This window comes from Excalfactoria chinensis, chromosome 5 (genome assembly GCF_039878825.1).
Source record: "Excalfactoria chinensis isolate bCotChi1 chromosome 5, bCotChi1.hap2, whole genome shotgun sequence".
In the NCBI taxonomy this organism is placed as follows: domain Eukaryota; kingdom Metazoa; phylum Chordata; class Aves; order Galliformes; family Phasianidae; genus Excalfactoria; species Excalfactoria chinensis.
In genome coordinates, this window is record NC_092829.1 from 19514000 (window position 1) to 19540893 (window position 26894).

Here is a 26894-nt window from a genome sequence, read left to right on the forward strand (position 1 = left end):
AGCTGGAGGTGATAGTTCATATGTTTCTGTGCAGCATTTTATGACCTTTGTTGATGAATAAAAGCAGTTAGTGTGTTAGGTTAAACTAGCTAAGTTATTTGCAACTCATGTTTTGTTTTTGTTTTTTTTTAAAAAAGCAAAACATGAAGAGACCATATCTTTGATCATCTTCTCTTGCGCTTTAATGTCACCTTCTTATGTTGGTGTTTAAAACCCCAAAGCATAATTAGCTTTGATATTAGTTTCCATTATAGAAAAACAGTATGCACAAAACAGATGGTAGACATAGCTTGCACTCGTAACTATGTTGTAACGCTACTGAACTGTCTCCATAGAAGTCTATTATAAACATCCTTCCTATAACTTGCTATGTCAAAGCTTGCACATTCCTTAACTTGCAAAGAAGTGTGGTGTTTTTATGTGTTCCTGATGTTCTTTCTCTCTGGTGACTTCCAACTGGCCTGCCAACTTACTTGTATTGTACTATGGTTTGAGTATGTTTACTTCTCTCTCCACTGGTGCTTTGTCTTATTTGCAGGATTAAGAGCAAAGACATTCATTTTAAGCTACAGTGTACCATGGTAAAAACAAAACTGAGCTCTATTCTTTTTTTTTCCTTTGGGAGGTTAAGTTTCACTGAAACTGTATTTTTCATTTTCTTCCTCCTTTTTGCAGTGGGGGCATGACGATTAGTTCAGAAGAACAGTCTGATCAGCACACATTTCTTCTTCTCCCTTTCTTCTCATCAAGGCACAAGAAATAGCTGTCATGTAGGATATTTACAACTGTCTTAGCAATAGCTGTGGAAGTTATTCTCAGGACTCCACATTTGTGAGAATGCACAACTTGAGTCAATAGCAGCACCACCAATCTCACAAATCCTTCCAGAAGTTAACATGCAGAATTAGGTAGTATGTGTTCTCAGGCAATACAAACTTAATTCGTTTGTTCTGGAGTGATAATCTCATTATTTAAAATTATTGATCCATCTGATCGAATGCATTTTATATTGAACTTCAAAATAAAGATGACTGCAAATCGTAATTATTAGGATGTGATGAATTTTAGCCATGTCACAGAAGGGTGACCAGATTCAGTTAACAAAGCACATTAAGCACAAACAGCGAAACATAAAAAAAACAGTCAAGACAAGAAAAATGCTACTCTTATGAATTCTGTTGCACGTATTGTTTTGTTTCTTGGTTTTGTTTTTTTTTTGTTTTTTTTTTTTTTTTGCATAGGTGAATGTAAAAAAAAATCACTTGCAGTAGGCAGTACTCTGTTCCTTAGTATATCCTTCAGGTAGCGTCAGTGAAGCTAAGTTTGCAGTGTGATTTGGTTCCAGCTCTTGCAGGATAGTTTACTCAATCCTGTCTGGGTAGCTACTCTATTTATCTGTGATATTTTTGAATGAACTTAAATTGCTTTTAATAGGACTTCAGCTCCTGGAAAATTTCTTTGTGGGGAGAACTACATGATGTCTTATAGTGATGGAGGTCTGTAGTCTCCTACAGGGCTTTAAATGTACCAAAGGAGGGAAGTGTAATGAGGTGTGTGGTCATGAAGCTGAGTTGTCTGCTCAAGGTGTCCTTTACATATGAAATACCTTTGTGTTCAATCTTAGAGAAGATGTTTTTTCTTCAGTGTGTAAATTTCAATAAAACTTGAAAAACCTGTATGTAAGTGAGGAGACAGTTGCTATTTCTAGGCTGTACCTGTCTTTGATCTGATATAACTTTGTAGTTGCTATTGAAATTAATTAGCACATACAGGCTAAACTTATTTCTACTAGCTATTAAATAACCAGTGATAACTGTAACCTTGTCAGCAGAAAGTCCTTTCCTGAGTCTTAAACAAACGAACAAAGAAAGCTGTGACAGAGATAAGTCAAGACTACGTTATGCTCTCCTATCTATTGAGAACGAGTTCTTGGAGTAAATACAAGTCATTGGCTTTACATTTGAGGATGTAGTGGTTCTTTATTTGAGTTAACTCAAATAGATTACTTAATGTTGATATGTATCTACTATTTGGCAGTTTCTATACTTCTAAAAATCAGTGTTCTGCTGACAATAAATAATGCATTTTAGTTTGTATCCTCTCTTATGGAAGATAAAAAGTCATGTAAACATGGGATTGTTCTGGGCTGCCTAAACAGAAGAGATATGCATTTTTTTTTTTTTTTTTTATTTTTTTCTTAATGCTAAATCTGATGAGTAATTCAGTCTCTTGCAAAGCAATGAGTACCTTATGGTAGTTTTTGTTAGGTTAAGATCAAACACCGATATGTGAAGTCTGTTTAGTTGCTGTCCTTAAACATTGTCTATAGCATCACATTTTGAGCTGGCCCAAGTATTTCCAAGTTTTGACAGAAAAATCAAATCGAAGGGAATGTTCGTCCTGCTGAATAATCCTTCCTTCTTCTCTAGGTACTCCTGCAGACTTCAAAGACAGTTTGAGGTCAGCAGATATCTCCTTTCATTATCACACGGGGAGTCTGAGATGCTAATCACTTCAAATCCCTGTTCTGTGTCACTTTCTTATCTATATAGAAATAAAAGGCAGCTTTTTAAAATCAGGAGTGGGGGGGGGAAAAAAGCACTGTAGCTCAAGTATGAAGTCCTATGAAGGTTACTGCTACAAAATCAATGGTACTGAATGTTGGTTTGGTTTGTTTTTTTTTTTGAAAGACTTAAAAATGTAAAAATGTATTCTGTTGAATTCTTCACAGCTGGAATAGGCGGTTGCTGTCCCTTTAGATGTGAACCTCAGAGGACTGTGTGGTGGTTCCTTAGAACAAAGAAATTATTTTTAAATTTGACAATGGATGATCTTGGAGATCTTTTGTGTGCTTAGAGATAGGCTGCAAAATCTTCATTGAAATCTCACTGAAAAGGTGCAAGCGATGCTCGAAGTTGTAAGGAAAGTTTGTCATAGTAGAAACAGAAGTATACATCTATTTCTAGGGAAGCTTATTTGTTGCCTATGTTGTCTTATGCCCTCACAGCACATTCATTAAGGAAGAACTGTAGAGATCTCACTGTCCCTAAGGTTAAGAGCTACCCTTGCCTATAGCACAGGCACAGAGGAGACAGTTTCTTTTTTCCATGTAAAATTTTTTGTTCGTGTGCATAATTGCTTCTTAGAGGACTGAGAAATGTTTTGTTTTATTCCCTCCCCATCTCCCCATTATTTTGAGTTGTATTTCTGAGTGGTCAGCCATTAGCTACAGACTGCAGGTGGAGGTAATAAGCAGAAATAAACATCAATTGTGTGCAAAGTCATCTCTTTGATTTTGGGATTTTTCCTCCTCTTTTTGTTGTTGTTGTTTTGTTTGGTGCATATGTTTCTTGGAAGGCTGTAATTCATGTGTTAATTTGATCTTGGTTAGAGGATCACTTCAGAGGTAAGCCATCTTTTAATAACGCTTTCAATGGACTTTGTTGCCATTCTAGAATTAAAACTATATGAATGTTTCCATTCTGTTTTGTTTAATGCATTTCCTGGAAATGGTTAAACTTGGGCTTGTGGTTCTTTATTTTCCCAGGCCTGACACTCATTCAACTTTCCAAGATGAACAAAGCATTCTGCTGTTCTGAAAAGAGGATGTGTTACTTAATCATTTCGTTAAATATATACTATTGAAAGAAGGGGAGGACAGCAGTCAAAATTTGGCTTGGAAGCAGATTTAGAAATGTCTTGTTCAACTAATTACTGCTTTTTATTTGGTAGAGATTGAAGTTCTTGGGTGATAGAATATGTAATGAAAATCATCCGGGTTTTTGCTTTGTTCAAAGTGAAGGTAATATTTGTATTATTACTTGTTTACTTATCCTTTAAGTTCCAGTTCTTTGAATTACTTGAATATAGTTGGAGTGTGTTTCCAGATGTATCAGTGGAATGCCAACTAGTGGTGTTTTCATCCAAAAAAGCAGCTGTTGGTTCTTCTCTAATGTCTTTTACTAGCTAGCCTTTAGTTCTCTGTTTCAGGACCCTTGTTTTTTAGTTCCTGGAGAATACAAGTTGCTATTCCTGCTTTCAAAATGTGAAAGTGTGGAGCCAGAAGAGGTACATAACCAGGGCAGTGTAGTTTATTTAAACTGCAGTCTATGTCATGGACCATTTATTGGAGTACATCTACCTTTCTGTAAAACTTGTTATGGAGGAAGTCTAGGTAAACAGCTTTTAAAGATAATTCAAAATCTCTCTCTATTTTTTATTGTTTGTAATTGTATATCATTAGTGTCCCTCATTAGAGAATTGAATTATGCTTTTCAAGAAGCGATCTTCACTTCTGTGAGTCTAGTGAACCCTGGTGCTGCACAGTAGGAGCCTGACAGACTAGAAGTTGCATTAAATGGTTTTGGGTTTTTATTGAAAACACTGTCCTTGGTTCAAAGGGAAGGTAATTATCCTGCCCTGGAATGATAGTAGCCCCTCCTTTTATTGACAGCATCGCATCTGGTTGTGATAAATTATATTACCCTGGCAAGGCTGCAGCTTTTTGGTAGCAGTGGGTGACTTAAATGCTTCATGTCAGGATTGTTGGAAAATAAATGAATATTGTTTATGGAAATTATTTATTCTCCTGTTGTTGGGCACAAAGCTTTTTTGCTTCTCTTAGTGTCCGTTAAACATACCTCTATGGAGGGGGAGGAAATAGAAAGCAAGATAGTGCATGGGATTTTCCAGAAGCTAATTCTTGCTGCAGGTTCAGTTCCTTTAGTCTGTTGAGATAGAACTGAAATAACTGGTGGTGAAAATCTTGTGTGCTTCACCTGTAATTGGCACATTTATTGTCCTTTACCGTGCTAGGACTATTAACATAGTAAGGAAAGTGCATATTGTTAAAGGGTTTTTCCTCAAGGAGTGGTAGTATTTAAACTTGTTGGTTGCTGTAGCTTCAGGGAGGTAGGGTTCCTTTTCTGAAAGCTTGCCTAGTAGTGACTTTGCATCTATAAGTAAAAGTTAAGAGTGATATTAGACAGCTTGTTAGCTAATTGCTCCTCCTGGCTACAACTGCTTCTTGCTGTCCCAGCCAGTGTTATTTCTTCTAATCTGCCTAATTACATGATAAGCTCAGGCTCAGTTCTGTGCTCTGGCAAAAAAAAAAAAAAAAAAAAAAAAAAAAAAAAAAAAGTCTGAGCCAATTTTGGTTGTTAAACAAATGTATCCTGGATCTTTGGGAAGAGAAGCAGCTTTGGTCCTCATATCTTTGGTCCTCATATCTCAATTACAACTCCCTTCTAAGATGGGGATGCTTGCGAATGGAGCACGTTGAATGTGAGACTTACTGTACTGACTGGTTTGTTGAGGATGTTGGATGGTTTCCACTTCAAAATTTTAATCTTAGTTCAGAACATGATGATTCTTTTGCCACAGATTATAACTTCTGCTTCAGAAACTTCCTCTGTTTGCTGTTTGTATTACTTTAAATAATAATCATGTCAACACTGCTGAAGCCTTTTCTTACCAGGGTATGTTGGTGCCTTTTGAGAGGCTAATTGCTGCAGAGATAAGTGTCACTAGCTAGATCTGTAAAGCATTTTCATCTTTCCTTCACTTGGCAAAGGTAGAATTAGTAACACTCATTACTAGTTCTTACTTTCCTACCACTTCCATTTTTAGAACTGGAATCCTTGCAGTTATATTTGCACAGGGTAGCATGAATAACATTTATTTTAGATTTAGATGTAAAGAGAAAACGCTTTGAACCTTGCTTTGCTATGCTTGTTATTTCTGTGGCTAAGCAGTTTGGACGTTCATGGGGGGATTGGCCGCAGGTTAAAATAACTGAAGCCATGTTAAGTCGTAACAAAAATTCAGCCAAGCATTTTATTCATAATGAGCAAAGTGCCCTGGCAAATTTGACTTGCTTCTTGGCTGCCAGGATATATAAGAAGCGGATGTGTGCTATTTGGGGGTTTGGCAGCTTAGGTCTGCATCTTTTGTGGGCAAAATACCTCAGCAGCTTAAATCCCTTTGGGCTAGATGCCTCATGTCACTTGTGTGTGGCATGTTGATGAATAAAAAGTTGCAGCATACTCATTATTACTAGTCTGTCACAAAGAAAGACTTGAAATGTCTTCCTCTATTGTGGGAAGTGGCTAAGAGTACAAGATGGAAAGGAGTTAACATAGGTAACTTCAGATGTTTTCTAGTAAATGCTAAGTTTTGGATAATTTTGAGATTTTATCAAAGAGAAAGGAGTTCCTGAAAACTGAAATTTGAGGTTGTTCAAACACTGGAACTAGACTAAGTCATAGAGGAGGTGGAGCCTCCATCTAGGACAACAATCAAAACCCAACTGGGTTTTGTCCTGAGCAGCCTGCTGTAGCTGGCCCTGCTTGACTAAAACCTTAACTTAAATCTACTGTTTTTCAGTTTAAGAACATTACTCAATGTACTGTATTTGTACATATCTTTGTAAAAAATAAAAAGATAGAAGTATCTTACTCCATCTTTCATATAAGCCTCCTTTACGTATTGAAAGACTACAGTGAGGTCTTCTCAGAGCCTTTTCTTCTCCATGTTAAACAACCCCAGCTATCTCAGCCTCTCTTTGTAGGGAAGGTGCTCCAGCCCTCTGATCATCTTCAAGGTCTTCCTTTGAACCTGTTCCAGCAGGTCCATGTCCATCTTAGGTTGGAGTAGAACATAAACCACAAAACTGAACACAGTACTCCAGGTGAGGTCTACAAAGAGTGGAGCAGAGGGAAAGCATCACCTCCCTCAACCTGCTGGCCACACTTTTATGTAGTCCAGGATATCACCAGCCTTCTGGGCTGCAAGCCCCAGGTTGATTCTTGTCAGAGTTGCTCTCAATCCATTCATTACCCAGCCTGTATTCATGCCTGAGGTTGCGCCATTGCAGGTATGGCACTTTGTGCTTGACCTTATTGATGGGCCCACTTCTCAAGCCCATTCATGTCATCCCTTTCTTTGACTTTCAACCAAGTCAGGATATTATCTTCTTGCTTTTTTTTTTTTTTTTTTTTTTTTTTTTAAGCCTACTTCAGGAGTGAACCTTTTCTTCCCACAACAGAGAACAAGGAAGTTCTGTCCAAGACATCAGTTCATTAGTGGCTATACAGACTGTCTCTATACAGACTTTTGGGACCAGCTACTGAAGATTCTCCTGTAGGAGTGGAACCATACTCTGGTGAAACATTCTGACATAGCCTGAGCTAAATAAAGCTGTCTTTCTGACGCTTGTAGGTCAGTCACCTCATGTTTCAGTTGCAGCTTAATCAAAATCTGTCACTGAGGCATCTGGTAATGATGGTATGTTTGTTAAAGTAGCCCTTCATTCACATGCTTCTTAATGACTTGGACCCACTTTTGGCTAATTGTAATGACAGGGAGTCATTCTCCCCTGTGGATTTTTTGACGTACGATTCGTAAGGAATGCAAATATTGGAGGATGTGCATAGTAACCTCCCTCTGAGTCCTTAAATGTAGAATTTGATAAGATGTTAAGACTATACAGGATGTGTATTAGGCTGACCTAATTAGGCTGACCTTGTTTCAGTCATGCTGGGAAAGATGCAGGTTGATTTTTATTTTTTTATTTTTTTTTTTTTAAAAAAAAAGGCAGAACGTACAATAGTTGATTACTTACAATGTATGTGCATAAGTGAACACTGGTGTATGAGATGCTCCCACAGCCAATTCTGTGAATAGTTACAAAGCAAATAGAATATAATTCTAAAGACTGGAGCGACTAGCTCAACTGCATGCAGAAATATATGGTGTTGAGGGTGGTAGACAGCCCTTAAGTGTGGAGTAAGTTCTTAAATCTTCATCTGCATGTGGTAAAGAGGTAGAAGTTAACAGCTGGAGTATGTCTGTATGTTACTTTTCTAGTCCCAGAATCCTGCTGTTAGACACTGCTGGTTTTGATAGGTGTTCATTTGTATAAAATGGTGCTGAGTCTAGGCAAAGAGGTAATGTTTGTAGTCTTTTAATGGCTAAGGATTAATAATTTCAAAGTTTCATTGCTTACTAAGCGTCTTTAATGGAAAGCTTATTTCTAATAGAATTTATTCCTTTTGTGTATTTGTATCTATTGCTACATATTTTGTTTATGCTGGTTTTAAGCTGGTGAATTTAGGAACCGACACTAGCCAGGTTTGAGGCTGGAGGGTCTTTAAACCCATCTTATTTTTGTGACTGTTGCATCTGTAGCATTGTACAGATTTACTCCCATCTCTTTAAAACTTGAGCTTTCAGGCTGTTATAACAGGTATTTTCTTGTGGATAAGCTCTCTCCTGTAGCTTGGCAAACATTGACTTCAGTCAGATCTATTGCTTTGTAATACTGCTTTTATCTAACACCATAAGATATTTATTCGTGTTGGTCTTTAAGCCTATGCTGTATGTCAGAGTGTCTGCTCATGTCATGAAGCCTGCTGTTCGTGGCAAAAGGTGCCTCATCAGATAACTGTAATACTGTCAAAGCTGTGCTTGCATGAGTGACCATTTTAGTTCATAGAATCATAGAATCATAGAATTACTCAGGTTAGAAAAGACCTTGAAGATCATCAAGTCCAACCGCAGCCTAACCAGTAGCCTATCTATCTCTTAAAAAACAACCACAAAACAATACCACAACAACAAACCTCTGCTAAATCATATCCCTGAGTACCACATCCAAACGGCTCTTAAACACATCCAGGGATGGCGATTCAACCACCTCCTTGGGGAGCCCATTCCAGTACCTAACCACCCTTTCTGTAAAGAAGTTCTTTCTAATATCCAACCTAAACTTGCCTTGGCGCAACTTGAGGCCATTTCCCCTCGTCCTGTCACAAGTCAGTAGTGAGAAGAGACCTGCCCCACTCTCACTGTAAGAACCTTTCAGGTACTGGAAGACAGCAATAAGGTCTCCCCTCAGCCTCCTCTTCCTCAGACTAAGTTGATTTTATTGCTGTGTTATGCAGCATCTTTTTTGTCACAATTTCTCCAAAAACTTTAGGTGTGTTTCCTTGTGTCAAGAATTTACAGTTTAAATGATGCACAGACCGGGGGAGTACAGAAAGAATTAGTATTTCCTTCCAGTGTTTTGAATGCATGTGTAACGTGCTCAGTCAGGTATCTTTGTGATCACCAGCATAGACTTTCTGGGAAAACAGGGCAGCACCTCTGTTACATGTCAGCAAAACTTTTGAAACCTCTTTTAAGTTAGTATGTTTTAAATGGAATTTCTTTAGCAGATTGTATTTTTCCGTTCACATCAACAGATTCACATGATCTCTTTGTGGTGAGAGCTATATCTCTTTATGATGAAGCTTGTGGTGCTAACAGTCTGTCTTGGAGTTCTCTGAATGCAGATGGGAGTTGCAAACAAAATCAGAAAGCTCAAATATAAAAACATCCATCTGGGCTTTGAAATGTGCCAAAGGCTTCAATCTCACCAGTATATGTAAACTCAGTGAGTACACAATACATGCACCCAGCTGTTTTTTGTCGTGCATTTAAACTCCACTGGAACTGTTTAGCTTAACAGCAAATGTAATGACAGATACTTAGTATTAGCATAAGTCTTATTTCTCTGGGACCTTTCAATGCCAGGAACATTAGCCATAATTTTTCTTTTCTCATTTTTCCATTTCTGAATCACTGGCTTTTTTTTTTTTTTTTTTTTTTTTTTTTATCTTTTCCTTTTAATCAGATTTAACTGCTTTCTTTTCTCCTTTACAGATCTGAGCGTTTTGCTCTCTGCTGCACTGGCTTCACTGTCAGCACACTCATGTAATCGAGGCAAATCCCCTGCATACAACTGTGTTACAAAACCATAGGCATGGGGTTAACTCAGAGTGGTCGCGAGCCAAGCCCTCCACTGTGGCTCCTAAAATAAATTGCTGCTAATGCTGCTGCCATATGGCTGACAAACATGAGCTCTCAGCAGTCTTTTGATTTTCTAGCTCATGCTTTCAAGTGTGTTGGCTCTTAAACAAGGCTTCTCCTCCCACATTATTTGTAGTTTATCTCCTGAGTGGTGAACTCAGGAAGCATGTAAGTGTGTCAGAAGGATAAATAACTTGATTCAGCTGTCCACCCCAGTTAGTGGCTCTGCAATGTTGGGCTGTCTCTTGGCTGCACCCAGCAGGGTTCTGGCTCAGCATGGTCTGGGATTCAGGGAGTGCTGCTTTGGGTACGGCTGTGGGAGCTGAGGGCTCCAGGTCTCCCCTGTGTAGCACTGGCCCCTAGTGGAAATTTCTGGACCCTCCATCACCTGGAGGTTCACCGTTAAAGCTTGCTTCCTATTTCCAGGTTGCTTTTAAGCCCAAATAACCCAGAAGAGCTGTTGCTGCTCTCTTCTGACCATTTTGCTAAATACTGGCATTTGAGTTGTTAAGCAGCAGTGCACATCAATAGCACTGAATTAAAGGATGGTACTAATTACTTTCTTTTTTTAAAGTTTCTCATTGCTTTGGCAGGTTCTCTTGGTGTCTGCATGCGTAAACTGTTGCTTTAATGAAGTAATGTGGGAGTATAGTATTTCACCTTGTATTTTTTAATATGTCTGTCTGCCATCTCAGATCACATAGTGTAATTGTATATAATACTTAACTGAAGACTTGTAAGATCTGCAGACAATTTCTGAAATGAAGGATGTAAAATTCTTGCTGCACATATTGGCACCAGTGCAGCTTTCATGAGTGCAAATTCAAAGGGGATGGTTTGATCTGTGTGAAGCCAGCCGGTTCTTAGAACTGAAACACTGACATAAGAAAAACGTGTTAAAGGGGACAGGACCTGTATGTTGTGTGTGTTAAAATATTTACTCTCATTCCTTATTGTTAGCTTTTATAGTATAATCTCCGTACAAATCAGGAATGCTTTATTGTAAACCTCCGTCTTTTTTCTGAGCTATTGTAATTCTGGTTTGGGATTGTCTCTGTGGGGGACTGAAAAAAGATTGCTATAAAGAGTGACCATTCCGGCCTTGTGCAGATGAGGGCCTTTGGCAAGACTGATCATGTCAGTCAGTCTTGATTCTTCCCTTTCTGCCTTGGGATGTGGGTTCATGTCATCTTTCTGACAAACAATGTTACAAACTTCTTTAAATCAACTCTAGGAGATATTATGTTCCTGAGTCGTTAACACTGATGATGCTCAAGTGCCATAATAACACTCTCTCTCTCTGTAACTTTTCCTTGGAAGATTTAACCAGTATTTAATCAGTACTGAAATGGAATTTTGCTCAGTGTTCTGATATTTTTGTACTTTAAAATCTCTTCCCTAGTTTTCACCGTGCTGGCTGTAGCCCACAGATGGGTACTATCTGACTTTTAATCTGCCCCATGTTTCCACTCAAGATGTTCTTAACTCATATTTGTCCTTTCTGCCATTTGGCAAATCTAGAAAAGTTCTTACGCTTTTGTTTCATTCTGCAAAGGTAACCACAAATCGTGTTTGACTTCCTGCTTTTGAGGATAAATGTTGAAAAGGGAGTTTTCTATACTGTACATGAAAAATGCTTTCATGTCAGTTTAAAAAAAGAAAGAAAAAAGGTACCTTTATGCCTGTTATGTTTCTATAAGAAGTTGTCTGTGTTTTTTAATGTTGAGATATTTACAAGTATAGTGTCCAGAAAGCAATTTGAGTTAGAACGTTGGCATTGCAAAAGATCTTCAAAAGCCCTCAGGAGGCAGCTTAGCTTCTGAAAGCTTAGTGGAGAATCTGTTAAATCAGCAAAAGAATATTGAGTTCCTGGTTGAGATTTGAAAAATGCTTGTTTCCAAAACAGAGTATGTTGAATTATGTCTTCCATTGAAGCAGCCAACCAAAAGACAAAAATGTAGGAATAATAAACAGAATAGAAGTGTGAGCCTTTGCAAAAACAAGGGGATTTTAATGTGGAAAAATTTACAAGCATGAATATATTATAGCATCACTCAGGCTTGAAAAAGCAAAGTTCTGGAGGATGATATATGTAACCAGGTTTTCATCACCAGTTTATGCAGTTAAATACTTCAAAATGTCAAACTACAGGTTTTCTGAAGTAGAAATTATTGCTGCCTGGCTTTTTGATAGAAACAGATGTGGAGAAAGGGTTTCTTTCTATGCTAATGAAACAATGTTCTATCTTCAGTTGTTGATGCTGATGCGATCAGAAAAACAAACAAGGAATATTACGACCTGATCCGTATTCTTTCCAAGTAGCGTGTATTTAAACCACTTTAATTTCTGTTTAGGGAGCAGGACATGATGGCATTACTGTTCCATCTTCTTAATGGATTGTGGCTGATGGTTTTGTTTTGTTTTCTTAGCGTGCTTTCAGTGGTAGATGGATATTCTACTATTTTTAGGATCTTTTAGTTTGTGCAGGTTTGATTTTTTTTTAAAATAAATAAATAAATAAAAACTTCTAAGCTGTGTGTGGTCAAGAATTTCCATAAAATTGGTTGCAGGTTAGCCATGTCCTTATGGAATGATGGCTAATACTTCAGAACTCAGTCTTTCCAATTTCATTTTTATTCCATGTGGGGATATGGAGGCTCAGTTGTTACTAACAGCAATCAGTAAGCATTACTGTTTGTGTTATAAAATACTTTTCAGTGTTGTTTTCCAAAGAAGGAGGTTGAGATCTGCTTCTTTGATGTTTTTTATACACATGTGTTTTTACTCCCCAGCTACTGTAATCTGCACGAGCACTTTTAATTTGACTGAGAACTTTTTTCCTAAGAAATCAGAAAATTAACTTTAGTCATGAGAAAGCATTAAGACAGGAGAAGAAAACTGTTGAATAAATTCTCTAGATGGCCATCAGGAGAGGTGAAGCAGGAGACCTGCCCAGGTAGTCCTGTAAAATCAATAGACATCCTAGCAAACTGTTTCTGTGAAGGTCATTCTTACATAAGTATTGCCTGGTATTTTTCTATATTTCCAACCTCTTTTCAGTGGTCTGTGGAGACGGAGACAGGACAGGGGGATACGGCCATAAACTTGAGCACTGATACATGAGGGAACTTATTCACAGTAAAGGGTGACGGAGCACTGGAACAGACTGCCCAGGGAGATTGTGGATTCTCCTTCTCTGGAGATATTCCAGACTCATCAGGATGCTTATCTGTGCAGCGTGCAGTAGAGAGCCTGCTTTGCAAGGAGGGTTGGAGTCCGTGATCTCTAGAGGACCCTTCTGGCCCTTACGATTCTGTGATTGTGATATTTTTCTCAGGCTAAACTTACTCTGGGATTAAAATCCTTCCTTGATAAGGAGTTGATAATAAGTTCCTTGATAATAAGCCATGCTAAGAGAAATTTTTTTGCCACGGGTGAGGGATGGTATGTCTCTCAGTAGATGGTTTAAGGCTTCACACACAGACACCTTCAATACCTCTGCACTATCAAGAGTTTGTAAGGTGGGATACATGTGAGAAGTGTGAAGCAGATTGCATTAGTGATCTCATCTGCACAAGATTAATGGAGAATTTCCATCTCGTGCTAAGATTAACGTGCCCTCGTCTTTACTTAGTTCTGGTAACTTGAAATGTGTACTTAATATGCTGTAGCCAATCTTGAAAATCCACTTCTTATTAGATACATGCTGTTTCTAGCAGAGGCAGAATGCTCTTATTAGAAAGTATCATCACAGGTTCTCAAAGAATTCTTACAAAATCATACTAAGTGTTTGAGTTCTGTGCAACACATAAAAGGTGAGACTGAGGATGTTCCATTTTGTTACAGCTTGAGCTGTTTCAATGGGGCTGAGTACTTGGAGCAACAGGTGTCTGTTTAGAGAGCAATAATTCTGTGTGTACCGAACAGCAATCTGTTCATATCCAGTGATCTTTTTTTTTTTTTTTTTCCCTAAGTCTTTCATTTAATCATTAGAACTGAGGGTGTTAACCTTCACCTGGTGTGGAAGATTGTGATATGAAATTGCTCAGCTTAACTTTGTTCATGTTGGAAACAAATTATGTTGAATTAAGAATGCAAGATTAAAGGTGTGTTGAGCAGCTATAAAGTTCATACAAGTTCATAGTAATTACGTTATAGCTGTCTGATGTGATATATTTTCCAATGGCTGATATCTCTTGATCAATTAGAATTGTACTGGAGCTTTAGCATACTGGTAAGTTTAACTGCTCAGGAACTATTTTGTAGGTGTGTCTTGCTGTGTTGCTTTGAAGCCACTATATAAGAACTAATTGAAAACTTTCACATTTAGTTTCCTTTGTTACTGTTCCACACATTTTTGTTTCAGATCCAGGTGACAGCGATCCCTAGTGTAACAAGCAAATTAAATCCTGCTTGTGGGGTGCGTTTGTTTTGTTTGTATTGTTTTGTTTTTTGTTGTTGGAGGGTGTGCTGCTCTCCCACTCCCTGAAGTTGGTTTCCTTCTCTAGGAGTGCAGTGTCAGTCAGTAGACAGTTTGTGTACAATGCAACATGCCTTTTATTTCTCATGAAGCCCCACTGATGAAGTGTTGCATTGTTTGGACGGGCAGATTTGTGACCGTTTCCAATTGCTGCCTTGAGATCATAAGGAGAGCAGAAAACAAATGTGTCCTAGTTGAACTTAATTTTCACTCGAGTCTAGTACCTTCTGTGATAACTTATTCATTAGCCTTAATAGATGAGAGAAGTATTACAAATATTAGGCATTTGTAGTGGGGCTTTTACTGTAAATTCTAAGTCATCTTTGTTCTTTGTAGAAACTATAAATGATTGTCACGATTTGTATTTAACCAACTCACTGCAAGAGATTAGATTTGGTGTGCTGTAATGTGCAAACCTTTTTTGTTGTTACTTTTAATTCTGCAGATAACTAAGGTAAGCATCAACTTCTGCTTCAAAATTCTTGGAGAAATACTTGCTTGAGTATCTCTTATGTTGTTTTCACTGTAGCTAAAGTTTGTTTGAGTAACATGACCCATAAAACAGAGGTTGTAACCATGATGATGTACCATCCCTCTCGCCTGTGAGAGTCTCCCCTGGCAAAGACGCACTGATTTACTTATCACCAGTGTTATGGTAGATATCCACCTTGTGTGTATTGGTTCAGCCTGTGGTTCAAAACACTCCTGTTGCAGTTAAATCAGGCTTCAGAGTTTCTGCACTTGATGGAACAGACAAATAATTTGCTTGGAGTTTAAAAATATAAAAGCATGCATCTGGTGTTCTCGGCTGTGTAGAGCTAATAGCACTGGCAGTGCTATGGGCAACACAAAGGCATGAGAGGAGCTTTTAGTAATTCTCAGTCCTGCCACTATGGGAGTTCACATGTGGTTAGTAATGATTGGGGTGGGGGGCTGCAGCTCTACCGCATATTCTGTGCTCAGTGTGTACAGCAAGCTGTCTGTCAGTATGGAAATGAGCAGAGTAGGTTTAAAGTGACTGATGCCATCATTAACTGGTATTAGATCGTGTCAAGTAAAAGCACATTCCTCTTCTCTGTCAGCAATAAACGCTGAGCTTGTTTTAACCACATGAGCAAAGGCAGTTATTGCACTTCTTTCCTCTGTTCTTGTTTCTTTCTCTGCTGAATCCACACAACTACAGCTCTGAGCTGAAGGCTGTAAAGGGGTGTGCTTCTCCTCCTTTGCTATGTGACCTTTAGTACATGGTAGCATGTTCTTTAGGGGGATAGATGTAGTGTTTAGGTTAAATAATGTCCTGACTGCTATAAGTGTTTTACTAAATGGCAAGAGCAATATTGTTAGGACTGCAGTAAAGTTGTACAAAAGCAAAGGACAAGTTATTTGCTACTACTCCTAATTCCAACGTAGGTCTGTCAGTAGCTAGTTTAAGCTATTTACAGGGCCCATAAGGGACATGAGATCAGTTGCTTTGATAAGGGGTTCTAGTTTTCCAGCCTTTTTGAAGAATTCAAATCCAGTAATCCTCTCTTTCTTCCCTCCCCTGAAGGTCATCACATTCCACTTTCCTAGATTAAAGGATGTTACCAGAACTGTTGCACAACTCCTGTGCAAGAACAATTGGCAAGGGTGGTGTCTGAGGAGGCCTTCTCTGAGTGATCTTAAAATGAAGCTGCACTCTGCCAGGAAAGCCAGCTGCTGGAGGAGTGTTGCAGGCCTGGCAGTCTTTCTAGGCCTTCAGATGAGTAGATGTGGACAGAGCTCTGAGCTCCAGAAAACATCTGGGCTGGGAAGGGATTTTTGAAGGCCTGTCTGAATGCCTGAATGTGGTTTGGGTAGGAGTGGGATTAGCAGTGCTGGCACCTGGTCACTGCTGTCTCCAAGCAATGCGTGCTTCAGCTTTGTGCTCACGGAAAAACTGTAGGAGCAGGTAACACGCTGCTACCCCAGTGGGGCTGAACCCCAGCACATATTAACAAAGATTAAGTGTGTGCTTTTTGCTTTATATTGTAAACCATACTCAAAATAGCATTTGATGTCCTTCTTAGAATCACAGAATGCGTAGAGTTAGAAAGTAATCAACTATTCTGTCATGAACAGGGATGTGCACAACTAGATCAAGGTGCCCATGGCCTGGTTCAGCTTTGCCTTGAAAATCTTCAGGGACGCAGGGCATCAACTGCATCTCTGGGCAGCCTGTTCCAGTGCCTCACCACCCTTGCTGTAAGAGACTTCAAGTGCAGGATTTTATATTGGTATAGAAGACTAAGCTCGATGATGTGCAGAGGAGAAGAGCTGCATATGGTGTAGGAAGAAGGGAAGCTAGAGGACAAGGAACCTCTGCCAGGTTCTTGTTCACGCTATCTGCATGCTTGACTTCGTTCACCACAACTGTCATTCTTTCTCAGATGGTGGTAGCGATTCATGGTTGGTACTGAGCAGTCAACACTGGATATGCTTTTATGACCTCATTGATTTTGTTGTCATTGTGGCAACAAGTTTTTAGAGAGAGAATCTTTAATAAAACTGGTGGCTCTGGAGCAGAGTAAAAGGTGATGAGCTTCTCAGATCACAATCCTTTGAAGAATGCAGCTGTCTTCCAATTCTTTCTGTTGCTTTAGTAGTTGCTTATGTGTCTGCAGAGAACTGTGCATGAAACTCATATCTCAAAGCACTCTTCAATCTGTAAGGACAAATCTAGAATCGTTAACTCATTTTATGAGAAAGGGTTTATGGAAGACTGTGAAGTGGTTGCCAACTACAAATTAAGGTTGCTCTTTCGCCTTTAGCCTGGAGGGTTCCTGGCAATTTAGAAAGCTGAAGGTGAGGAAGTTTCATCTCCTGCTTAGGTGTATTGTAAACTCTGCTGTGTGGTATGGGAGAATCTGCGTTCTTGGCTGTGAAAGAGGGGCAGATCACAGCAGTTGCATCCAGCAGCGCGTGTTATCTCAGTGCTCCTGCAGCCATGAAATTTCACGTTTATTTTGATAGAATTATAAATCACTGACATGAAATGTTGTCAAAAGTTGTTCGTTTCTTTGTAGGGACAAGCAGATTCAGCTTTCACAGGAGATACTATGGTGACATTTTTTTCCCCTTGTATATAGGTTGCTCTTCTAAGCTGTCCTTAGCCATTTGTGGTTGTATTGATTGCTTGAACGTTAGAAATGCAAGTAATGCCATTTAGCCCACTGTCTCTTCTCTTCTGTACTAGGCCTAGTTTGATTCTTTGCTCATGGGATTTTTTTGTTTTAGGCTTTTGTTTTGTTGTGTTTGTTAAACCTCACATTGCAAGCTGGGGTATTTGAATAATCAAGTCATTAGTTTGGAAAACATAGGAAGAAGCTTAATCTCAGCTAGAGGGTCTGATCTAATGTGAGTCAGTTACAAAGTAAGCTTCATACACAAAATGCATTTTAATGAAGTCTTGCTGGTTTGGGCTGAAGAATTAAAATTAAGCTTCTCTAGAAACTCTAGGGGATAAAAGATTAAGGAAGCAAGCTGTTAATGGAGGAGAAAGGATGGTCTCAAATGGCAGCAAGTACAATTAAAAATTCCAGCTCCTGTCCACAAATGACAGACCAAGTTCTGCAAACTTAACAGGTCTCATTCCTTTTTCTTACACTTCTTTGATGGGATTTTGCCTTTGATTGCATGGTGGTGGGTGGAATGTCTGATACTCTTGGCTACAAAAACTGTATAGGTTCTTAAAACTACATTTGTTCTGGCTTGGAGCACAGCTATGTGGGTGTGAATGTTTCTTTGAGGGTTGGTGTTCCTTTTGAGTAATCACCTTATGTTATCTACAGCTTTAAAGGGGGGCTATTAATATCTAGCAGCCAACTTCACCATGGCATACATCAGCACTGCTGTAGATGTAGTGCTAAAGTATATGAATTACTCATTTGGTGAAGGTGGTGTCTGGATGATCAGTTGTCCAAACGTATACTGTGCAGACCTGAGACGAGCAATTATAAATGTTACCTATTGTTGTCTCATCAGTGGCATGGTGTTTAATCTCTTAAGCACATTGGAATACTAGTTAATCAGAAATGCATTATTGTCAACTGCTACACTGTGCTGGGTTAGAATTTTTTAGGGTTGTTCCATGCATATCTGAGTAGCTGGAATATTTGAATTTTACTTGCGGTCTAATGTCTTGTGCATGTATTTTGCCAAATGTCCAAAGAATGAATTCAGAATTGGCTGATCACATGATAAATTGGCTGCTGCTGTTTGTGCATAACGAGCTGGATTATCAGAGGTAATCTGTTTAATTTAAGCCCAGCTCGCTTTCGGTGAGAAAGGTTATGGAACAGCTGCTTGATCAGTTCAGCTGGCAAATCTGACAGGAACGTGCTAATTCCATCAATACAGACAGGCAGGAAAAATATATGGTGAGAAGCTTCAGCTGACTGATATTTATTAGCTATTCAAACTGCAAGCAAACAATTCTTTAACATACAGGTATCAATTAATTTTGAGCAAATTTTGCAGCTTGTTTAAAAGCAGCTTGCTGTACTGTTTTGCCAGCTTTGTATCTCTTGATATAATTCAGATATGGAAAAGTTAGGGGGGTTGGATTTGACAATTAAGCTTGTCCTTCTCCATCCAGCAACAGCCTTATCAGAAAGTGAGCAATTAATCTTGATTAAAAGAGAAAGAAGAAACTGAATTCTAGTTTGCGTTTTAACTGTTCTGTAGGCACAAGTTGCACATTTGTGGTCTGTACCTAAGTGAGAAGAGATCTACTGTTGCAGTTACACTTGTGGTTTATGACCATTGTGTCTATTGTCTTAATTTCTCTTCTAGGGAGAGAGTGTGTGCAGCAGCTAGCAGAGAACACAAGGTATTTCAGGAGACGACTGAAAGAGATGGGCTTTATCATCTATGGAAATGAAGATTCCCCTGTTGTGCCTCTGATGCTGTACATGCCAGCAAAAATTGGGTAGGTTTATCAGATATATATATCTACTTTATATATATATATATATATATATATATATATATATAAAGTATATATAAAAATATATATATTTATTTATATATATGTGTGTGTGTATATATATAGGTCCATCTACTTTAAAGTTAGCATGCTACAAGTATACTAAGACTTTTCTAAATGTAAAGGAAGACTGTTTTGAAACATGGTGTGTAGTGGCAAAGCTTGTTCTTCTTCAGATACAAAGAGATTTTTGCATCTTTCTTAAAAATGTTTGGCATTAGATGAGTTTTGGGGTTTTTTTGTTTTTTTTTTTTTTTATTTGCATTTGAATGTTCCCATGATAAGCACTTTAAAAAAAAGTGGTACATCCTGTGACTCTGTTATGTGCCTCAATTGAATTTAATTGGTAGAAACAAACAATTTTGAAATAGCAGAAACATTTGCTTTGGGATGTTACAGCAGGGGGCATTCCTCATTGAGTCAAACTTCTGAGCCTTAGTTCCTGTTTCCTATCAGAAGGATTTTCAAGCTTAGGTTACAAATCCATTTAGAAGGAGCTTGCCAAAAGACCAGCCTCTGCCACATATAATCTTTCAGCTTTGCTAGAACTTAATACAGTGAGAGCTTTTGAGGAAGACCACCTTGGGATTGAATTAAAGAGAGCCTTTGTAATTAAATGTTCTGCCTCCATGAGAAAGAACTAGAAGCTCCAACTTGTGGAGCTTGTTTAACAAAGGCGTGTATAGGTAAACATACTAAGACCTTTGTGCTGTCACTGCTTTTTCTCTACAGGTATAATTCTGACCAGTTTCCCTTGATAATGTTTTTGGTGTTGGTTTTTTTTGGCAGTGCGTTTGGGCGTGAGATGCTGAAGCGGAACATTGGTGTTGTGGTTGTGGGCTTCCCTGCAACTCCCATCATCGAGTCCAGAGCCAGGTTCTGTTTGTCTGCAGCTCATACCAAAGAGATGCTTGATACGGTAAGTGTCTCATCTCATCTCTTTTTTTGCTCATGTCTTCTGTAAGCAGAGATAATTCTAGTTTTTATGGGTTCTTTTGTGGGTTTTTTTGTTGTTGTTTTAGAATGGTTCAGTGCTTGGTATGCAAATTAATTAAACTTAATGTTTAGAGTTGTCTGTAGTAGAGTGGATGTCATCTCCAACAAATCAGAACAGCTGTCTTCAGTAAATTTCAGGGACTTTTTCCCATTTCAGATATGCAAGTGGGGTGATTTTGTTCCCTTAAGACACTGTTTTTTCCCTTGTTAAATAGGAACATAGTGACATTCTCAATTAGCTCTGTGAAAGATCATGGTTGATTGAAAGAGGTGCTCACGGAAGGACAAGAGTATGATCAGGGGAACTGCAGGCTGGACAGCCTCACCTTGATCCTTGGGAGGATGATGAAGAAAAAGAAACTATTTCTAAGCCAATTACAGACAGAAGGTGGTTGGGAGTATTTATTGTAGAATTAGGAAGGATAAATTGTGCCCAGGTATGATCAGGTGGAGACACTTTGTAATGTGAACAGCAAGCAGGAGTTGTAGTTTAAGCAAACACTTACCAGCATATCAACAGCAACAACAAAAATGTAGTTTTAAGCCTTTAATCCTTAGCTGCCACACAATTTCTGCATCAGTAGCAGAAAATGACCCTTCTTGATTTCAGTTTTGCTAGGAAGGGTAGTGTGGCAGTTATGTGTAGAGTTTGGTATGTATGTCAGGTGCAGCTCTGTATCAGTAGAACAACCTGAAAGTTTTGCGTGTTTAGATCTGAGGACTGACTCACTTCTAGAGTATATCTCTAGATGCTAAAGGCTTCAAACCAAGAGAAATGCTTGTTTAATATACTAAGGTTTGTCTGCCTAAGAAAATTAATCCAGGACAAAATGTATGAATTTTGAAGTGAATGAAGAAATGTTGATTTTTAGCTTGGTATGTGAAGGCTTTGTTTTGAGTTGGCACAGACTGCTTCACAGTTTGATGTGACTGCATGCCCTGAGCCCAGAACGCTGGCAAGTGGAGTTAATAAGTAGCAAGTCTTTGTGTCAGTGACTGTGTTCTGCTTTTCTGCTGACACAGTGAAACAGAATCAGTTTCAGGCAGCCAGTAATTAAGACAACGGTCAGATCGGTTCCCTCTGCTGAACTGTGGCAACAATATCCAAGAGGAAAAAAAAAAATGAAGTGAGCAGAAGTGGAGAGAGCTGGCACAGTTTCCACAAGTCAGTGGTACAGAGAACTTGGTAGCCCTTCCGTGTGTGCATGGATACTAACCAATGCTGTTATGGCATTTTTTGTAAACAAAATTAATCTGAGGACAGAGCATGGAGAAGTTTGTCTTATGAATACTGATATTTGTAATGCTTCCTTGTTCTTATTAAATAAAACCATGTGATGGGGAACAGTTCTCAGTTACAATTTTAACCATTTTATGTAAATAAAACTTCCTTGCCTGAGAATATTTGGCTCAGGATCAGAGTGAGGTCCCTCATAACCTGCATCCCTGTGGGTTGGTGCTTTCTTTTTAGTGATGAAAAATATGTATCACACTCTCTTGAAATCGGAGTTCACCAATGCCATTTCCTTTGTAGTCTTTGTTAGTCACATGGTTCGTTTTGTTTTAAATTAATAAAATCCTAAATCTGCATTCAAGAATAACAGTTAACAGATTCTTTCAACAGAAATTAACCTTAAATTGTTTCCATATGGGGTCTTTACTTTAAGCTCTGGCAAACTGTGCCCACGCTCTTGTTTGGTTTTGTTTTTATTGAGGTCCAACTTCTGGTCTTGTCATTCCCCCAGATTTTAGAATGGAGAGGTTCTTGCTGCCAGATATAACAAGCATGAGGGGCTGTTGTTTAAAGAAATAGGAACTTGGACCGTTCATCCAGGAAGGAAAAGCATGTAGGGATATTAGCCTCCATCTGCCAACTATTCTCAAGAGACAGGCATTTGACCCAGAACATGTTAAAACTGGGGTGTTGTTGTTGAATTAGTGGCAATCTGAAGGAATGCTGAAAGTACCTATCAGAACAAATCTAAAACGTAAGGGAGTGCAGAATGCCAACCTTGGAGTTCAAAAATCTCACTTAAGTTGAAAGTCGTCTTCTATATGTATATTTGTCACTCACCATGGATAAGATAGATAATTAGCATGACATACTGTTGCACATTTGTCTGCAGCAACTGACTTATTTTTACCACCTTGTTCCAGGGGTGGTCTCCAGAGAGGTAGAAGCTTAAGGTCTGACTTCTAACAAATTCTACTGTGAGCCAGCATCTTATCAAAGAGATTGCTTGATGATCTGAGCAGGGACTTTCCTCATTTCTTATGCTAACAGGTGCTTGATTTCTGGAGAACTTCATATAATTAGCATTCAGGTCATACAGTGAAAGGTTTTGCAAGCTCGTTATCAGTGCTCGTGGCCACCCATAGGCTAGGTGTTCCTCTATGGCTACAGTTAGAGGAAGCTTCTTTCCAGTTGGAGAAAAATGCTTAGGATCCTACCAGAATGGTTTTACATTCCTTGGCAAAAACCATTCCGTATAATACTTATTCCATCTCTAGTTGTACTTGGGCAACTCAATCTAATCAAATACAGATATTTTAAAATGCATTGAGAAAAGCTGCTAGCATAAAATAAGCTATTTTTCACTGTCTTGTAATATAAAAAGGTATGGTATTTCAGTAGTACCAGCACATATAGTATTTTCATACTGAACAATAGAAAAAGGTGCATCAAGCCTCCAAGTACATTTTCTTGTTTCAGCTCTATTAACCCCCTCCCCCCCACCCTCTGTCCCAAAAAGGGAGGAATGCTCTTCTCAATTGATCTGTGTACGGACAGGCATGGCTTTAATTGGGCTGACAGTGAAAATAAGGGTAGTATTGCTGGCTGCTGTATTCATGCTTTGGAGTTGGAATAGTCAGTTATGTGCAGTCACTCTTGGTGAAATTACTTGTGCCACTTGCATGGTCTGAAGGCTGTCAGATATTAAAACAAACACACAAAAAATTGTGCATACCTGAAGCTACGTAATCCTAGTCTGGTAAATTTCCTCTTTGTCTGTGGGCATGTAAAAAGGAAGATGTGCTGATAGCTTTCTTGCATCTGTTTCCCTGCTGATACACTGTGGTCTCTTTCTCAGGCTTTAAAAGAAATCAATGAAGTTGGGGACCTTTTGCAACTGAAATATTCCCGTCACCGTTTGGTACCTCTCTTGGACCGGCCATTTGATGAGACTACATATGAAGAAACAGAAGACTGAGCTCTCTCCGTATGCCTTGGTGGGAGGGACACAGCCCATGGGACACTCAGTGGCATGCAGGCCACAGTCTGTGAACAACACACTTAGGACTGCTTAGTGTAAAAGACATTTCCTCACAATACTGAAGTGGCCACATCAGTTCTAAATGGCACTTTGTAAATAGAGAGAGGAGAAGCTAAAAAACAAAACAAAACAAAAAAACCTTTGATTCATGTGTCTTCAGGGTCTGGCCCTAGAGGTGCTTGGCTTTATTTCTTCATGTTGCTTTTTTATTTATTTATCTCAATAAGTTCATAGCTATCCACGTTGGCTGTGGCTGATCAGCTCAGATTTTGTTATGCACCAGTAGCCTCCCAAATGCTAGCTGAGATGTTGTGAGCATGTGTGACGCTGGCATGGCAGCATTTCCAGTGTCACTGCCTAGGTGTCTGAACTTGTAGTAAGGGGTGAGCTGACCTGTCTGTTGATTGGAGACTTCCTAGAGAAACTGTTGATTGCTAACTTTGACATATTTAACAAGATTGATAATCAACCAAAGCTTTTTTCTTTTGCAGTTACTTGTTTAAAACTTGAATATAGCTTTTTTAAAATAAATGTGTTGCTGACATGGCACTGACAGGACCATTGTTCCCAAACATTATTCAGTTTTACAAGCCACAGGCAGTAAGACTTCTGGGACTCTAACTTCTTTTCCTTCCTGGTATGGATACCAGATTGCCTCCTGGTTTTGACAGTAATTGTCCTCTTCATATAGGGTAAGTGATGGAGCGATGTTGTTGTTAGTGAATTTTAAAATGGAGATGATTTGTCTTTTGTCTGACATACTTCTGTTTCTTTGGGGTTTGTTTTTTTTTTAAGAGGTTTAAATGTGTATTGCTTTCTTGGTTTCTCATCTTCACATTACTTTGTCTTTGCCTTAGACCTAGTATAAAACCACAAATAAGCGTATCTAGTAGCTGCTAGGTTCTGGAAAGATGTTCTTGGAATTAAGTAAACTAGAGCAAGAGTTCTGCTTCCTGTTAAGTCTAGGACTTCTGCACGATGGCTTAGAACTACTTATCTCACGCAGATCTGTGAAAGGGTGATTGCTACCCTCCGCCACACTAAGTCACTGTTTCTTGTCATGTATGAGATGTTCTTGTTGTGCAAGGCTTTTATGCGGAAAGTATGAACAGCTTGGATCTGTATCAAATGCTTCAGCTAGTCAGCAAAGTCTCAGCTGGTAACTGCATATCATGTCTATGTAGGCCTTCCCTGAAAAGCAAATGTCCTCACAATTGCAATTAGTTTGAGATCATTACTTTTTTACATTTCTGTTACTGTGAGGTCAAATCAGTGTTCACTGAAGCAGTTGCTGTTTAGGATCTTTTTTTTCCTCCAAATTCCACGCTGTCCTGCTCTGATCAAAGTTTTGAATAGCCACCTTTGCTTTAGCACACCTCGGAGACGGTCTGTAACGTAGTCGTAGCATCCTGAGTTCTTTCAGTGAGCAAAATGGGTTGTTTGAGTGATACCAGCAATATTACGACTGGGATCAGTTGCAGTACAGCTCCTGGTGTGTTTTGTTTTTCCTTCCCCCTTCCAGATATACAGATTATCTGCAAATATACTAATGCTTCAGCATTGCATAATTTGGGTTTGGGTTAGCATGGATTTGCAGATAGTTGCAGAGGTTTTTAAACAGATTCTTCATCTTAAAGCAGGCTGCAGTTCAAAGTAATGTGGTGTTTATATAAGTTTATTTTATGTTCATTCTTGCAAGTAACAGGGAAGGAGCTCTTTGGTCACTGGAACCAAGTAGTTCTGCAAATACATCCTGCTGATTACAGCAGAATTAGTTTCCCTTTTACCCAGTATCTTCACACCTTTATAGATCTTTTCATGTGTTAATATTGCTGAAATTAGAAACACTGTTTTGACTTTTACCATTGCATTTCAGAAATCTAATTAGATGAGAATTAAAACTGTTCCAAAATAGGTTTGGGTTAACCATTTCTGTTTCAGTCCCCTAATGCTGATTTGCTGGCCTTCTGGAGCAAGGTGTGTGTGCAGCCCAAGAAGTCCGTAACCTGCATGTGCAGCCTTGCTAGCTATGAAGTAATCTCATTTGCTCAGCCACAGAGTAGACTGCAATTATGTGAGCTTACTTTAACATTTGGCCTTTCTCACCTGCATTCTGCCCAGGACAAGCTCTAACATTCCAGCAGATGACCTGCTTTCTGACTTGAAGCAGCTTTACCTCAAAGAATTGTTCTTTTCCTTTCTTGGTTGTAGCAGGGAACAAGAGGAGGTCAGTGAAGGAATCCTCCTTCCTGATTCCACTCCTGATACTGTTGATTAAATCCTGGAACAGCTTGAGCTGACAAAACCAGCTGACTCAGACCTGGGCCAGTTGGGGAGCTGTTTTGAGCCTTCTGAGATGTACAGCATGCTTGTATCTGCAGCGTGGTCAGCCAATTTGAACCTCGTGATGCGTTAAGTTAGAGATGGGTTACAGCAGATACTATGAGTCTCTAGTCTTAATCTTGTTCCTGAAATACAGTGTTAGCGCAGCTTATTTTTGGACAGGAGGAAAATGGCTGAGTAAATCTCAATAATTCAAATAACTCCTATGTAATGCATCTGGAACTGTCCGTGTTCTAAAATTATAAGTCGCCGTGTTGGGATTCCAGTTGTGCTTGTCCAGTTGCACTTGTTAGAGGAGGTTGTGTTCATGCTAAACTTCAGCCCTTCGGTATTTTTCTGCTGTGTTGTGCTGTCTGCATAGGATTTGGAATTCCAGGTTTCAAAGACATTTCAGAAATCATTAGGCAGTTAGTCACATTTGCAAACTGCTCTGTTACATTTCATTGCCACATCCTTCTGGGAGAGCAACATTTCCCACCCTAACATCCCCAGGAGGCGGTTATTCAGGGGAACCTGTTTTGCCAAACTCTGGTACCTGATAAAACCTTTCCTGTAAGTTAATGTCTAACATGCAGCATTTTTGTGTTTAAAAAAAATCACCAAGCTTGAAAGCCAGGAAAATCATTTCACACCTATTGAAACACTCTGCTCCTACGGGTGAAAGAGCAGACCACTATTGGTTTGTGGTAGGCAGGCCTACAGCATGCACACTGTCACTGTGGTGTACAGGGAGGACTGCTGGTCTGATATTTATGTACTGACTAGAAATCTGTCTCCATTCATTTCTACTGTTAGGACAAAAGGAAAGATCCAATCTTGAGAGATCACAAAGGAAAAAAGGCTACTTGAGAAATAGACTCCAATCCCTGCCAACTTCTCTGAGACATTCTAATTGAAAATGACTCCTGGTATTTCTTAAGAGGGACAAAATTCAAAAGAAAATGAA

At 39.0% G+C, this 26894-nt stretch overlaps 1 protein-coding gene across 1 annotated transcript in view; it reads left to right on the forward strand.

The window, feature by feature from the left end:
* SPTLC2 (serine palmitoyltransferase long chain base subunit 2) overlaps positions 1-23719 on the forward strand; it is a 55912-nt gene extending 32193 nt beyond the window's left edge. Inside the window, exons 10-12 of the mRNA XM_072338299.1 lie at positions 19142-19277; positions 20124-20253; positions 23423-23719. Of these exons, the coding sequence (XP_072194400.1) occupies positions 19142-19277; positions 20124-20253; positions 23423-23542 (386 nt within the window). The 3' untranslated portion in view covers positions 23543-23719. The remainder of the gene's footprint in view (positions 1-19141; positions 19278-20123; positions 20254-23422) is intronic.
* Positions 23720-26894: the final 3175 nt, after the last annotated feature.